At 44.6% G+C, this 16,609-nt stretch overlaps 1 protein-coding gene and 1 long non-coding RNA gene across 2 annotated transcripts in view; both read right to left on the bottom strand.

Moving 5' to 3' along the window:
- POLN (DNA polymerase nu) overlaps positions 1-9,126 on the bottom strand; it is a 51,565-nt gene extending 42,439 nt beyond the window's left edge. The window contains exon 1 of the mRNA XM_081813184.1: positions 9,104-9,126. Coding sequence (XP_081669310.1) covers positions 9,104-9,126 — 23 coding nt within the window. The remainder of the gene's footprint in view (positions 1-9,103) is intronic.
- A 2,429-nt stretch (positions 9,127-11,555) lies between these two features.
- Positions 11,556-16,609, bottom strand: part of LOC145720251 (uncharacterized) — a 27,119-nt gene continuing 22,065 nt past the window's right edge. The window contains exons 2-4 of the long non-coding RNA XR_014143137.1: positions 14,706-14,806; positions 13,729-13,786; positions 11,556-12,756 (exon numbers count right to left, since the gene is read on the bottom strand). This is a non-coding gene — a long non-coding RNA (uncharacterized LOC145720251). The remainder of the gene's footprint in view (positions 12,757-13,728; positions 13,787-14,705; positions 14,807-16,609) is intronic.

Below are 16,609 nucleotides of genomic sequence, written 5' to 3'. Positions count from 1 at the left end.
TGCAGCTTTCGGGGTTTTCTCTTCTCTTTGGTGTTTGTGAGTTTGACTGTAATGTGCCTAATGTGTGGTTCTCTTTGTGTTTAACTTATTAGGGATTTGTTGAGCCTTCTCCATATGCAGATCGATACCTTTAATCAATTTTGCCAAGTTCGCAGCCATTTTACCTTCAAATTCTCCGTTCTCATGAGATGCCAAATATACACAGGTTAAACCATTATATTGCCTCACATATCTTGGACTCTCTGGTTGGTTGGGTGGTTTTCACTTTTTTCCTCTTTTTATTTCATTTGGGACACTTCCTACTGGCCTGTCTTCAAGTTGATGTTTCTTTCCTACACTGGGTTCAGTCTGCTGTGAAGCTATCTGATGGATTCTTGGTTTCGTCATTGTATTTTCATCTTTTACATTTCTATTTGAGTCCTTTTTATAGTTTCCACATCTCTATTAAAATTAACCATCTCTTAACACATATTGTCTACTTGTTCATTTAGATACTTTGGCATTTTTATAATAAAAAAAATCTCTTCTGATAGTTCCAACATCTGGGCCATCTCTTTGGTTGACTTATATTGATTGCTTACTCTCTTGGTCGTAAGTCACATTTTCTTATTTCTTAGGTCTTAAAATGCCAAAAAAATTATTTGCTAGACATTTTGGAGAGTAGAGACTGAAGTAAATATTTACTTCTTAAAAAGGACACACCATTTTTTATGTCAGGTCACTAGAGCTGGGAGCAAAGTCAATTTGATCTGTGGTTGGGCTGGGTCTAGACTTTATTGCAACTTTAGTTTGATTCGGCTCACTATTGAGTTGTAATGTTTTGAAAGTGGGATCAGAAATTTCCCTTCTATGGGGTCTGCAGTCTGAGAATTGGCACAATTGCCAGGATTTCTTGGAGCTTTGCAGTTACACTGTCAGTGTTTCAGACCACAAGAGATCTCTCTTTGTGTTACCAACCAGCTGCCAGCTTTTTGGGTTGCTAGGAAGTTCGCTTTGCCCTCCAGTCTCACCCAGCTTTCTGCACCATGGGAGAGCGCTCCTGTACCAGAATGCCTGTCAGGGGGCTGTAGGTTCTCCCAGCCTTCTGCCGTAACCCAGCCCTTGGTGGCTGAAGGTCCCAGGATGCTGAGGGTTGACTACTTTCAGCTGCCCTGACCTGCCCTCAGCTTTGATATTTGCCCCTAGACCCTCCATAAAGACTCATGGGAACAAGTTGATAAGTGATGGGATCTGTAGCTGGGCCACTTTAGAATTCTGTCACACCAGCCCACATTTAATTAAGCTTAGCTGGTCTCTTCCTCCCCACTGAAAGACAGAGTCCTCCACTGCCGGCCCTCCACCAGTGATGAGAGAAGCCTTGGATTTCTTCATTTCTGTGAAGGGCTCATCACTGTCTGGAGTTCTGTTCACTTAGTTGTATCCTCAGCTCTCTGGTAAATTTAGAAAAACTAATTTTGTAATTTTCTTATCTTGGTTTTATTGTTAGGGTTAGAGCAACAGTCTCTTGTGATTTTTTCTTTACATCTTTTTTTTTTTTTAATTAACATAGAATGTATTATTTGTTTCAGGGGTACAGGTCTGTTCTTTTTTTATATCTTAACTAGAAATTCATTGTTTAATGTTCTCATGAATTACAACTTAAAAAACAGCCCCACTAAGATAGCCACGTGTTAGGACATCTGATCCACTACAGGATGAGGTGCGCATCAGAAGAAAGGTGCAGAGGGGGTCATGCTCACTTTCCAGGGGATGTGACCTATAAACTTGGCTCCTCCTTCATGTGGCAGTGTGACCCAGGAACCCAAACCACAAGGTTGCAAGGAGGTTCTTCAGCACTGTTGGTAGTAACCCAACAAAAACCCTCTAAGTTGTTCTTGGCCTTCTAGGCATAGAACATCTTAGGCAGTCATGGAAAGTCAGCCTGGAGTGCCCAGAGCACACATATAATCCTCCACAACACTAGTCTGCTTACTCAGAGATTACTGAAGCCTGGTATCAACTCATTAATGAAGCAGACAGAATGTGGGATTTAATTTCATCTTTAATGGAGACATATCTAAATTGTGGCAAAACAAATGGTTGCACCGTTGTTGTGTGGCAAGGCCAGACGAGGCTATGCTCAGGGGCCTACACAAACAAGGGCTGGTTCTTGTTCATGCAGCACGTCCATCATGGGTCAGCTGAGGTTCTGCCTCATATGATCTACATCCTGTGATTTAGGGGTGCAGCCCAGTCCGTATCTGGAACAGTGATGGCTGTCATATGGCAGAGGAAGAAGAGAGTCTGGAGAACCCCGTGTGACCCAGTGGTGACAAACATCATTTGCATTCATATGCCATTGGCTGAAGCAAGTCACACAGCCAAGCTGGAGTCAATGGGTGAGAAAGTACACTCTTCCTCTGGGGAGGAAGACAAAGATTTTTGAATAATAATATATCTGGTCACACATATTTGCTTTCCTCCCCCTGGTCTAGGTGACAATCCCAAGTCCCATCTGAGCAGGGCATCAGGATTTTGTGATCATCTTCATGGCAGGTCTTGATGCGGCTCCTCTTTCTCTGTAGGCCAATGGACTAAAAAGTCCAGGCCTTCCCGGCACCCAGGTGAGCTGTAGCTGTTGGGCAGCACAGGACGACCACAACAAACACACCCGGTCTGGAAACGGGAAGAGTGCGAGACGCATGGCAGTCAGTGTCTGCAGCATTCTCATTGGGTAGGTGCTGAGGGGGCCCTTCTCTGGGCGTGAAAGAGGGTCCTTGACAAGGTCCTGAATCTGTTCCTCAGGAGTATATTCCTAGTCCATTGCTCTCCATGGCTTTTTATCCATCTCCTGGGATTTCCTTTTCCATTATATTTCTTGGCTACATGTAAGAGGGCAGTGAGAAATTTTCTTTCCCTGGGGGATGAGCATATAACCCAGACAGCATCTTCCCGTAGAAAATGTGGGGCCCCAGGGTCTAAGTCTCAAACAATCAATGCCTCTTTTAGTCCAGACTGGTGGTCCTCTGGGAAGTACCACTCTCAGAAACGTAATCAGTTCCATTTGACTTCATTCAGCTCCACGGGCCAACAGACCCATCCATAATTCATTTGGAGATGTATCCTCTCTCTAGACTTTACTGCAGGTGCCTTGAGTTTATCAGGAGTTTGTGGGAAAGCCACTGCTAGTCTCTTTTTGTCTGGAGCTGTGCAGTCTAACTCAGAACTTACAGGTGCCACCTTGAGTCTTTCAGAGACATGAACGGTAGGTATTAAGGCCACACCTTTAATTTGTTAAAGGCGGTGTTTTAATTGGCCTTTGTTGCTCAAAACCCTTTTCAGATTCATCTTTTACTGGCTGGAGATGAGAATCATTTCTATATTCAAATGCGTAAGACTCCAATTTTCTGGAATTTCTATTCCCTTTCATGCCTACTTGTACACTGGCCAATTCTTTTCTGAGTTTGTTTCTTGCAGTACCTCGTTCATGCAGACAAGACCAACCAGTACACGTCTTAGTGTCCTGTTGGTCCACTCTGCCTAAAGCTTCAGCTCATTAGGGTATTATCTGCCTCACAAATTATCACAAAAGACAATTTCACCAAATGTTATACCATTTACCAAACGCCATCCCCCAGCCTCCAGCAGATGTCTCCTCATCACCTGCCACCCCTCTCTGAAGCCAGGGCCATATGTTTTAGGATTCGTTATACAACCTCTTACTTGTGGCACCAAGTCCTATAGATCTTATGTTAGGCCAAGTGATGCTGCCATGATTAATTACGCCAGAATCTTACTATCCACAGCAAGGATAGTTGATCTTTCATCTTCACTACATTTTGCCCCCAGGCTGGTCTGCCATACATAATGCAGGATGACGGAGCGGCGTCGATCAATGTTGCCAGGTATGGTGACAGAGAGAAATCAAGAGGAATCATGTGCAATTTCTTAAGGCCTCAGCTTAGGGGCGACATGTGTCACTTTTGTTTACATTTTGTTAGCCAGAGCCAGTCACAGGCCCAAGTCTGACATCTGCTGGGTAGAGAAGCACCATCTCCCCTGAGAGCAGGGCATCGGCCCACAACACCATCTACCACACTTGCCTTATGAGAGAATATCTCAGAAAAGCACCCCAGAAGGTCTTAAGTAGAAGAAAAATTGATATATTCTACAGTGAAAATTTCTAAGTTTCACTCTGAAAATGTTGAGTTAAATGCACAGCCAATAAGGAAAGGTTTTTACTTGCATTTTGTAAAACTGTTAACAATTGGGCAAATATGTAATGATTACCCTGTAGAAAGATGCCCTGTGGTCTGTGTTGGACCTGCAGGGTAGAATGGCTGTCTTCCATGTGCATTTGAAAATGCTGAAGCTGCCGCAGCGGCTCTAAAATTCGTCCTAGCTCTGATGTGACTCCGTGGGCAGGTCCCAGCTCTCAGGGTCTCAGGCTTTATGGATCAAATCACAGCTTTACAGAGGATTTCTAAGACTTGTTCCATGTCTCCATTTTTATATGTAATCTATGTATCCTTAGAGGTTTTTCAAGGAAATTGTTAGTCTTTGAAAATGTTACTAAATATTCCAGAATAGAATATCAACTTTTCCATTTGCTTTTTGAGTTTCAAACAATAAGACATTTGCATGAAACAAACATTTTTAAGAGTATACTTGATCTTGTGGCTTTTTACCGTGTGCTATCCTAGTCCTCTGTTTGGACATAAAAATCATTTCCACAGCGACTAATTATAGTCTAAGTCACAAGTGTGGGGAATTAAAGGCAACCATCATGCAAATATTAAAAGCTTCTTATCTTTGAAGTTCTCTCAAAAACTAATACAAGCTAATAAGATGCAGAAAAGACATATACAGTATCCAATGTAGATATGAACTTCTCAAGTTGGCTTTTTGGGTGATCAGCTTGACATGAAACTGAAGAGAATTATTTTCTGCCCGATACTTCATACTGTTTTCAAAAATCAATTGGGCATATTTGTGTGGGTCTATTTCTGGCTTCTCTTTTCTGTTCCATTGATCTCTGCCAACACCCCACTCTCTTGATTACCACATACCATATCTTAGTATCAGCTAGTGATTCCTCCCACTTTATTCTTTGTCAAGATTGTTTTAGCTCTTCCAGGGCCTGTGCCTTTCCACATAAATCTAAACTAAGCTTACTTACGTCTACAAAGCACTTCCTTCAGTTTTAATTGGGCTTGAATTAAGCCCACGGATAAACCTAGGAAGACTGGACACATTCACTATGTCGGGTCTTCCATTCCACGCAGTAGTGTGTCCGCACTCACTAGGTCCTCTTGGACAGCTTTCACTGGCACTGTGTAATCCAACACATGTGGATCCTGTATATCCTCTGTTAAACGAGTACTTAAGTACTTCATTCTCTTCGGATACTTTACATATGACTCCATTATCTTTGGAGTGATTTTAAATGATCTTGTGTTTTCCTTTTTTTTTTAAAGATTTTTTTTTTAAATTTATTTGAGAGAGAGAATGAGAGACAGAGAGCATGAGAGGGGGGAGGGTCAGAGGGAGAAGCAGACTCCCCGCCGAGCAGGGAGCCCGATGCGGGACTCGATCCCGGGACTCCAGGATCATGACCTGAGCCGAAGGCAGTCGCTTAACCAACTGAGCCACCCAGGCACCCATCTTGTGTTTTTCATTTTGATTTTCTGCATGTTCATTGTCAGTTTATAGAAATACAATTGGGTTTTATGTGCTGATAGTGTGTCTTGTGACCTTGCTGAACTTCCTAGTTCTAGGAGTTAAAAAAAATTCTTTTCTTGTATGTTCTTTGAGACTTCTATATAGACAATTATGTCATCTGCAAACAGAGAGTTTTATTTCTTCCTTTCCAATCTGCATACCATTTATGTCTTTTTCTTGCCTTATTCAGTGGTTAGGGCTTCAACATTCAATACTAACAAGTTGTTCCTGATCTTAGAGGGAAAGCATTCAGCCTTCCACCATTAAATGTGTTGTTAGCTGCAGGTTGGTTTTTTGAAGATGCTCTTTATCAAGTTGAGGGAGTTCCTCTCTCTTTCTAACTTCCTGAGAATTTTTATCATGAATGAATGTTGGATTTTGTCAAATGCTTTGTCTGGGTCAACAGATATAATCACATTATTTTTATTCTTTAGCTTTATCACCTGTGTATTATATTAATTGATTTTCAAATGTTTAACCAATCTTGAATGCCTGGAATAAATCCCACTTGGACATGGTGAATAATTATTTTTAGACATTGTTGGATTCAGCTTGCTGATATTTTGTTGAGGATTTTAGCACCTAAGTTTGTGAGTGATATTGGTCTGCAGTGGGTTTGGGTTTTGTTGTTGTTGTTTATTTATTTATTTTTTACTCTCTCTGGTTTAAACATCAGGTAATACCAGCTTTATAGAATGAAGTGGGAAGTGTTCATTTCTCTTCTATTTTCTGGAAGAAGTTATATACAATCAGGTGTTAATTCTTCTTTAAATATTTGGTAAAATACTCCAGGGAAACCATCCAGGCCTGGAGATTTATTTTTCAGAAACTTATAAATTATAAATTCCATTTTAAAAATGATTTTAGGACTATTCAGATTACTTATTTTACCTTAGTTGGGGTTTGGTAGTTTATGGTTTTTAAGAAATTGGTCCGTTTCTCCTAAATGTTGGATTTTTTAGCATAAAGTTGTTTATCGTATTCCTTTATTATCCTTTTGCTGCCTCTGGGATCTGTATTAATATCCTCTATTCCATTCCTGATATTGATGATTTGTGTCCTATTTTTATCTTTGTTGGTTTATGAATTTTATTGATTTTTTTTAAAGAATCCACTTTTGTTTCATTGATCTTTTCTATTGTTTTCCTAGTTTTGATTTTATTGATTTCTGCTCTTAACTTTATTATTTCCTTCTTTGTCCTTGGTTTCCATACCTCTGGAGAGAGGGCAGGGGTGTAACTAAATCTATTACATGCTTTAAAAACTCTGTATTATGTTATATCCTCACTAGAGGGAGAGTGAAACGAAAGAAAGGACATTAGGAAGGAAGCCGGGTCAGCACTTGTGTTCCAGGTGCAAAGGAGGGAAAAGAGGCAAAGATAAAGCACAAATGACGCGCACAGGGAGAGGTGCTGAGCATCCTCAGTCATCACAGAACGCGAGTCGGAACCCCAGTGAGACAACTCCTCACACCCACCAGGACAGCTGGAACCAATGGAACCAGACAGACAATAAAAAGTACTGGCGAGAATGTGGATGAATCGGAACCCCATACACTGCTTATGAGAGTGTTAAGTGGTGTCGCTATTTTGTTCCTCAAAAATTTAAATATAGTTGCCATTGCATTGTACATTTTAAAGTGGTTAAGATGGTAAATTTTATGTTATTGTGTCTTACCACAAGAAAAAAAATTAAACACAGAATTACTATATGCCCCAAGCAATTCTGTTAGGTGTCTACCCATTAGAAATGAAAACACGTACCCACACAAACACTTGTATGTGAATGTTCACAGCAGGATTATTCCTAATAGCCAGGTAGAAACCACCCAAATGCTCATCAACTGCGAATGGATAAACAAATGGAAGATTATTTGTTTGTTTAAACCAAAATATATAGAATACATGATTCCATATAATGGAATCTATTCAGCCGTAAGAGGGAAGGAAGTACTGATATTAGCTACCACAAGAACGAACCTTAAAAATATTATGTTCGGTGAAAGAAGCCAGACACAGGAAGCCACATATTGTACGATTCCATTAATGTGAAAAATCCAGAACAGATGAATGTAGAGAGACAGAGAGCAGACTAGTGATTTCCATGGGGAGCGACAGGAATGGGGATGGGGTTTCTCTTTGGAGGGATGGAAACGTTCTGGAATTAGGCAGTGGCAATGGATGCAAAACCTTGTGATGTGTTAAAGACTGCTGAATTGTACACTTTCAGAAGATGAATTTTATGGTATATAAATGACATCTCAATTTTAAGAAGAACCAATGGAGCAAACCAAGGAGAAGGGCATCTCCCTGGAGCAGCAGGCCAGGAGAGAGCACGGGACTTGGAGGTGCCCAGGGTCAGTGACAGACCCCTGCAGAGCCTTTGAACTAGGGGTTGCGGGTGGGCAGCGCCCGAGCGTCCTCGTGCAGGCTGTGGACCTCAGCGCCAACTGCACCCGGAAGAAAGGCAGTCATTGTCTTAGATAGGAGGAGTTCCAGGCTCCAAATTGGAAGAAGAAAAGCCTAAGTGGGTAAAGTAAAAGTTTATTCAAAAAAGCCAGAATGAGCCAGCAGTGAGAAAGAACAAGGAGTAAGTACAGACTTCTTTTGTACCTAAACAGTAACTAAGGGCTCCAGTGGGGTTGAAAATAGGATTTCCCTGAAGGCAACCCTAGACAGTTGTTGTTGTTTTCGGGGGGGGTGGGGGAGGTGAAGTCGATAAGGGGAAATGAACAACACCAGAGTAAAAATGGAAAATAAAGGGGATCCACATGAGGATTGCCATGTAACGTTGTACTGGTTAGGCACTGCACAACTCCAGGAGGTGCCATTCACACTGATGTGTAAATGCACGGCATTGCCTAGAGATGTGCAGTGCACAGTCCTGACTTCCTGACTTTGGCAGTAGAGGATGCTTCCTCTTTCGAGACAGAAATCTTTGAAGACTGGGAGGAGGACATGCAATGACACACTGAGACAAAGTGGGAGGGGGTTCAGGGACTCACGTCTGAGGCCCTCTTTTTTGTCAATCAAGTGAAAGGTGAGGTTCTCTTTCAAGATTAAGAGAGAAGAGGGGCACGTGGGTGGCTCAGTCGTTCAGTGTCTGCCTTCGACTCAGGTCATGATCTCAGGGTCCTGGGATCAAGCCCCACATCGGGCTCTCTGCTCTGAGGGAAGCCTGCTCCTCCCTCTCCCACTCCCCCTGCTTGTGTTCCCTCTCTCGCTGTGTCTCTCTCTCTGTCAAATAAACTTTAAAAATCTTAAAAAAAAAAAAAAAAGATTAAGGGAGAAGAGTAGACATTTGTGGCAAGTCTAAAAACATTTGGAGCAGCTGATGAGTAGAGACTAATAAGGGTCCCTCTCAGGTCGGATGACCCAGATTTATGATGGACTCACTCACTCACCACTTTATGGCTTCCTGCAGCATCTTGGGGCTGGGCAATAGGAAAGCAGGGAGTGGGATCACCCAGGGCTGGAAACATGCAACCAGGGAGGGGAGAAGTGAAGGGAGCAGCAAGTCCTACATGGAGCAGCTGACAGAGATCGATGGGGAGGTGGGGGTCCATCACGCCCTCATTTACCTAGTGGTCATCCAGCAGGCCATGACTGCACGCCCAGGCATGCAGGAGGCACGGAAGGGGAGTCTGGGCTGCATCCCAGGTGGGACTCACAGGAAGGGAACCTGCACAGGGGAGGACGGCTGGGTGGGCTGGGGGTGGGAGGGGCCTCAAGTTGGCAGGTGGGGGGTGAGGAGCGGCCGGCAGGAGAGGAACACAGACCACAGCTCTGCAAGGTCTCAGTGTGAGATGGGCCCTGCCCAGCAGAGTGGCCAGTGTCAGGGGAGGGCCGGGCCCCTGGACAGCACCTAGGACAAGGAGGGGACGCACAGAGGAGGCCCCCAGCTCAAGGCCAGATGGCAGGCTGCTGGGAGCTGGCAGTGGGCCTGATGGCTGCACACCGTCCTGCCGAGCCATCCACACGCTGTCCCGCCGCCTAATGCCCTGTTCTGCTGTGGAGTTTGTTGCTTCCTCTGGGGATGCCAGCATAACCCTACTACCCACAACCACTCTTTAAAGCCCAGCTCAGTGTCCAGCAGTATCCTCCCTCCTCTGTCACCTTGACAACAATACTTCTTCCTGATTTTTTTTTTTTTAATTCAAATAAATCTTGTGGTGGGGGGTTTCTGGAGAGGAGATGCTTCCTGGCCAACAGGACTGTTTCATTCACAGATGCAGGCTGAGACTCCACACCTCATGGAGCACCGCAGGTACAGGGCCAGGTGGCCCTGCCCTCCGCAAGCTGACATTCCAGCGGGACATGCAGGGTGGAGACAATGGAGAGATGTGCAGTGGTGGGAGGGCAGGTCCTCGAGGGACGCCGAGGCGTCACACAGTGAGCTGAGGGTGAGTCACGGGGACACTCGGGGAAAGAGCTTCCCGAGCCAGGGGAAGGAAAGGCCTGAGTGAGGCGTGTACCTGGAACACCTGGTGGCTCAGGGGGGCCGAGGCGGAGAGGGGAGGACCGGCACCGTGCTGGATGAGGGGACATGGCCCTGCCCTTGCAGGGCTCACACGCCTTCAGAAAAGACAGTGAATGGGGCGCCTGGGTGGCTCAGTCGTTAAGCGTCTGCCTTCAGCTCAGGTCATGATCCCAGGGTCCTGGGATCGAGTCCCGCATCGGGCTCCGTGCTCAGCGGGAAGCCTGCTTCTCCCTCTCCCACTCCCCCTGCTTGTGTTCTCTCTCTTGCTGTGTCTCTGTCAAATAAATAAATAAAATCTTTAAGAAAGAAAAAAAGAAAAGACAGTGAAGGGCACGGAGAGGGATGTGTAGCGGCCCAAGAACACAGAGGCCAGTCTTCATGGAGTGGTGCCTCCAGGGTGGCTCCTGAGGGTGAGTGGATGCCAAGATAAGGTGGGATGGGTGAGGAGGCCCCCAGGAGGGGCAGCCTGGCGGAGAGGCCTGCAGGGGAAGGGAAGGTGGTGCCTACAGCTGCTGAAGGAGGGGACGGACAGCAGATGAGGTGCCTCTTCTTCCTCGTAGCAGAATCCTGACTGAGTGCCAGGCAGCGGCGTACCTGGCTCTGGTGGATACTGTGACTGTTCCTCTTTGTCCAGAGAGTGGCTGTTACCAGCCTCCCTTGCAGCTGCACGACCCCGCTCTGGAACGGCAGCGCAAGAGCCGTCTGCAGCAGGGCCTGGGCAGGACCCCTGCCCCTGGCAAGGGCAGTCAGTCTGAGGGGAGAGCCCACTCTGCACAAGAGGCAGCAGGGGTTCCACAGCTAGGATAAGGAAAAGCTGACCACCTAAGAACACTGACGCACAAGGACAAGTGCTTGAGGACACTGTCAAACTGCCCACCCAAACCCAAGGTTGTCTGTCTCCAGAATCCTCTTTGAGCACAGGTCACTGTCAGGCAGGGACTGTCCTTGCAGTCTGATGTGCTCCTGGCCCTGATGGGGTGGGGTGCGGAGAGGAAGCGCCCACACCCAGCCCCGCCGCTCGCACACCCGCGTGGAGGGAGCACAGACTCCCACATTGGATTCTTCCAATATCTCTATTACATTCTCTAGCAATGGGCTGTATTTTTAGTGGTGAAGAGCCATCAGTTTTTTCTTTTTTAAGATTTTATTTATTTATTGGAGAGAGAGAGTGAGAGAGAGCATGAGAGGGGAGAGGGTCAGAGGGAGAAGCAGACTCCCCGCCGAGCGGGGAGCCCGATGCGGGACTCGATCCCATGACTCCAGGATCATGCCCTGAGCCGAAGGCAGTCGCTTAACCGACTGAGCCACCCAGGCGCCCCATCAGTTTTTTCATAATTAGGGAAATCTTGGCATTCTAACTATCTACTTCTCTTTTCTCAAAAGGATTAACTACTAGAGAAAAATATAATTTCCTTCTTATGAAAATAGCCTTGGAATAACTTCAGGATTTTAAAATCATGTCAGCATTCCTGCAGCTCTGATAATATTGTGAGCTCATATATCTTACCACTGTGAAGTCAGGGTGGAAAATACATCATCTCTTTCAGATTCCCAGAATAACTTCAAAAGTTCTGGATCCCCAGATAAGTGTGCAAGAATGCGCAATTCAATCTGTGAAAAGTCTGTGAGATAGAATTCACATTAATTCTGAATCTGCCAACAGTGTCCCTCGTCATTGCTACCCATGCTGCAGCCCACCCTCAACCTTCCGTCCCTACTGCAGCATCAAGAGCAACATCCTCCCACCCATCTGCCAGGGTCCTTTGGTCTCAGGGCCACTGGCCACCCCTGTGTCTGCAAGTCTAAGGTACTTGTCCTGCCTTCCGTGAGGCCAGCAACACCTCCAGGATAGGCCATATGCACTTATTTGTTCATTCTATACATCAGAAGTTTAGAGGGTGCCTTTGGGTGCCAGGAGGTGTGCTTGGGATTTGATAATGAACAAAATAGATAAGCCTTTCTTCGTGGAGCCCATGTTCTAGGAGCAGGAGACAATGTGTGTGAGTTATCTGGTACATCAGAAGATGAGAAGTGAACTGGAAAAGACAGATCAAGAAAGGGGGTTCAGGAGGGAGAGGATGGTCAGGGTACACCTCCTCAAGACAGAGGAGGCGAAGGAGGGAGCGAGATGTTATCTAGTGAAGAGGTTCCACGCGGGCATGAGGTGGGGCTGGCCTGGGCTGGAGGCCAGCCCATCTGCAGAGAGCGAGCGGGGCAGAGCGCGGAGCGTGCCGAGGACAGAGAGGAGAAAGGAGGGGCAGACTGGGTGGGACCGCGTTGGGGTATCTGGGATCTGGAGAAGGTGAGGGACCCTTGAAGCAGATCTGCTCTTATTTACTGTGCACAAGAAATCTTTCTTTTGTATAAATATTTGCCTTAGGATTTACTTTAAAGAATGCATTCTGTAAGTACCTTTGAATTATCCACCTTCCAAGTATTTGAACATGTAAAGTGAGCCACCATGACACAGGACATCTCTCTGGCACCGTCTGCACGTACCTGCTGCCAGGAAGGTGTGGCCCTTGGGCGCAACAAACATGCTCCTCGGGGAGATGGTGAGCATTGTGCCTTCTGTACCTGAAACAGTATTTCAAGAGCACTTGGTGAATTTGGTCATAAGCTGATTCATAGCCATTCCTCACACAGAGTTTATTTTAATATCATTCCAAAGTTGAGAGTCCAGATTTCTGACTTTTCTGAATATTTTTATTAATATAATTTAAAAGCAACATGGTACTGCTGAGAGTAAAGTAGGCTTTCTGTTGTTAAAATTTTACATCCTGTCTAGAATTCTTGGTGAGGAACAGCTCAAATGCAGACCTCGAATGTACTCCAGTAAGAATGTCCTCGAGGCCCCCAGAGCCTCACAGCCTAGAAGACAGGCTTTGGGGAAGCGTGGGTCCTCGATGCACAGAATATGTTTTAAAGGACAGTAGGAGACACCTCCATGGGTCCTGCTTAAGGGTGAATGTGTATTTGAAAAGGACCCGGTCATGCTTCACTGTCTTGTGGTGTCCAAGCAGAGGGCAGGAGCACCCCACCAAGGGTGCAGGAGCTGGAGGGACGGGCCACAGAACCTACTTTGCTCAGATGTGACCTTTTTCTTTTTTAGAAATGTAACTTACAGTGGAACAGCTCAGAAGAAAGAACAGTGTTGGTATGCTTTTATAAACATTTCCAGTAGCTTTCAGACTCTAATAAAAGCCAGTCTATTGTATGTTTGTTTGTTTTTTTTCTCTATTGGGCAGTTGGTGGGGGAGAGGTGGTGGGAAGGGAGCTACTTTCCTCGTATAATTATCATCTATTTTAACTTGTAAACTGCTAAAAGGGAGGTGCCATATCAATTTAGCTGTGTTTTATTTTTCAGTGTATTTAAATCCTGGTCATGCAAATACAGAGAACTTGAGGAAGGCAAAGAATTTAGTTCTACAGGAAAGCAATTATAAACACTTATAGGTGAGGGACCCTTGAAGCAGATCTGCTCATCTGCTTCTAACATTTTAAAAAATGTTACCCAATACTTCAGCAAAGTAGAGAGAAATGTGTTACCTTTAACATTTTGCGGTTTAGTAATTTGAATTGGGTGCTTGGAGATACCTTGGATATTCTGTTAATAATAAGAGGAGAATAGCTTTAGCTGAAATATCTACTTGTAAATTAATCTGTATCATTTGATGTTAATATTATTTTTTTAAATGACTTTTAAAGTAAACTCTATGCCCAATGTGGTTCTTGTACTCATGGCCCCAAGATCAAGAGTTGCATGCTCTACCAACTAAGCCAGCCAGGCGCCCCCAAAACTGTACCATTTAAGGTATGCTCAGTACCCGAAGAAGCATAAAGACTTTTTTCCCAAGCTCTTTAGAATATTTATTACTGTTAAAAGCAAACATTGTAACACTTTCTGGGGTGTTTACAGTGTGTGCAGATGTAATGTCACGTTTTATCAGACCTTAACAAAATAGCCAATGCCGATGTATTACGCATAAGCATATTATTAGGCGATACAAGCGTCTAACACTGAAACGTCATGTTGGCGAGTACACCACCAGGTCCAGTCAGCAAATATGAGAACAATTCTTTTCAACTCCAGCCTGTGTGGCCCTTGTGGTAATTATATACAGTAATGCTGTTGGCAGCAGCCTAAACTACAAACTTAAAAATTTCTATGTAACATGCTAAACATAGATTTCTGTGAATTTTATATACTGTAGTTTCCCCTTAAAAACATATTTTAAGATGAAACTTCTGGTCTCTCCACCCTGACCATCACCCTCCCCTGGTGCTCTTGGCACTCGGTACTGGCCTCAGTCTTGGCATGTGTAACTGCCCTGTGGCTGGTGGACAGTGTGTCCACATCCCCTGAAAAGCCTGTGACAGCTCACTAAGCATGTTCACACCCTTACAACTTGGACTGAATGTCCCTGCTAGCTTCTCTCCTGTTACCACCATTCAAATCAGGAGAACTTCTGCGGCAACATCCTTTTGTGCTTGGCAGTACCTTCCACAAAGACACCCCACTCTACCTGGTAATGGAAGTCCTTGGGTTTCGGTTGGTCTCGACTCCCTGACTGGATCTGGTGAGGCTACTGGATGTCTCAGACCCCATGCTTTGGGCCCAGCAACCCTGCAAGGTAAGGCAGGCACTGTCACCCCATTTTTTAAGGTGAGGACACCGAGGCCTGAGGTATGAAGCTAGTGGCTCTCAAGTTTTCTCTACGATAGAATCATGTGATAGCTTAAAACACCACCAAATATTCACATGATAAGCTCAGTAACAGAACAGAGATGACAGAAAATGAGAGCCAGTGAACTTAAAGATAGTAGAAACTATCCAGTATAGAGGAGAAAAGAAAAATGTCGGGGAAACATGAACAGAGGCTCAGAGACCTGCGGGATAATACTAGAAGTACAATACAATTGTTATTTCAGTCCCTGAAAGAGAAAAAAGAGACCAATGCTGAAAAATTAAAGAAATAATGGCTAAAATTTCCCCAGATTTAGTGAAAGACATATTTTTCAGATTCAAGAAGCTGAACAACCTTAAATAAGATGAATTAAAAGAAAATCAGGCCCAGAAACACCACAAACTGCTGAAAACCAAAGATGGAGAACAATCTTGAAAGCAGTGTGAGCAAAATGACACAGGACACGTAGAGGAGTGGCCCTGTGGGCGGCCGCCAACTTCCCATCAGGGGCCACGTGCTCAGACCACAGAAGGGCTGACCGAGGGCACTGTCAACTCAGAACCTGCTCTTCAGCAAACTGTGTCTTCTGGGAGTGAAGGTGAACTGAAGCCATTCTCTGATAAATAAACATGAAGAGAACATGTCCTCAGGGGGCCTGCTCTGAAAGGAGTGCTAACAAAAGTTGCTCAGGCTGAAGGGAAAGGTCCCAAGGAAGCCTGCAACTTGAGAAATAAGAATGAGCGACAGAAATGCTCAGTACCCGAAGAAGCACAAAGACTGTTTTTTTTCAAGCTCTTTAGAATATTTATTACTGTTAAAAGCAAATATTGTAACACTTTCTGGGGTGTTTACAGTGTGTGCAGATGTAATGCATGGCAGCGATGACAAGATGGTGCTCGTAGGTCTGCCACAACTTACTGGAAGTGGTAAAACGTTAAATCCAAAACTACACTGAAAATTGGTATGACTGCTATAATCCCTGTAGCCATCACTAAAAAATACATAATGAGGGGCGCCTGGATGTCTCAGTGCGTTAGGTGGTGAACTCTCGGTTTTGGCTTGGGTCACGATCTCAGGGTTGTGGGATCAAGCCCCACATCAGGCTCCAGGCTTAGCGGTGTATCTGCTTGAGATTCTCCCTCTCCCTCTGCCCCTCCCCCTGCACATGCACTCTCTCTCTCTCTAAATAACTAAATCTTTTAAAAATATTACATGATGAAATGTAGCAAAAAATCCAAAATACAAATTGAAATGGAACTCTAAAAATTAATCAATAATTCAGAGAAAGGCAGGAAAGAGGGAACAGAAGAACGAAAACAGAAAGAACTAACAGAAAAACAAAATGGGCACCCCAAATCCAACCATATCAATAATCATATTAAGTTTAAATACTTTAAACAAACCAATTAAAAACAGAGTTTGAGTGCACAAATATAAGACCCAACTATATGTTGTCTACAAGAAATCCACTTTAATAAGATTTAGGTAGATTACAAGTAAATGGGTGAAAGAGGATATGCCATGCAAACACGGATTAGAAGAAATCTGGAGTGGCTATATTAACATAAGACAAAGCAGCATTCAGAAGGGAGAGCGAAATAAGTCAAACAGAGAAAGACATGTATCATATGACCTCACTGATATGAGGAATTCTTAATCTCAGGAAACAAACTGAGGGTTGCTGGAGTGGGGGGTGGGGTGGGAGGGATGGGGTGACTGGGTGATAGACGCTGGGGAGGTTA

This window comes from Leptonychotes weddellii, chromosome 2 (assembly GCF_054177405.1).
Source record: "Leptonychotes weddellii isolate Sample4059 chromosome 2, ASM5417740v2, whole genome shotgun sequence".
Taxonomy (NCBI): domain Eukaryota; kingdom Metazoa; phylum Chordata; class Mammalia; order Carnivora; family Phocidae; genus Leptonychotes; species Leptonychotes weddellii.
The sequence above is the reverse complement of the archived record's forward strand: the minus strand, read 5'-3'. Positions and strand labels throughout refer to the sequence as shown.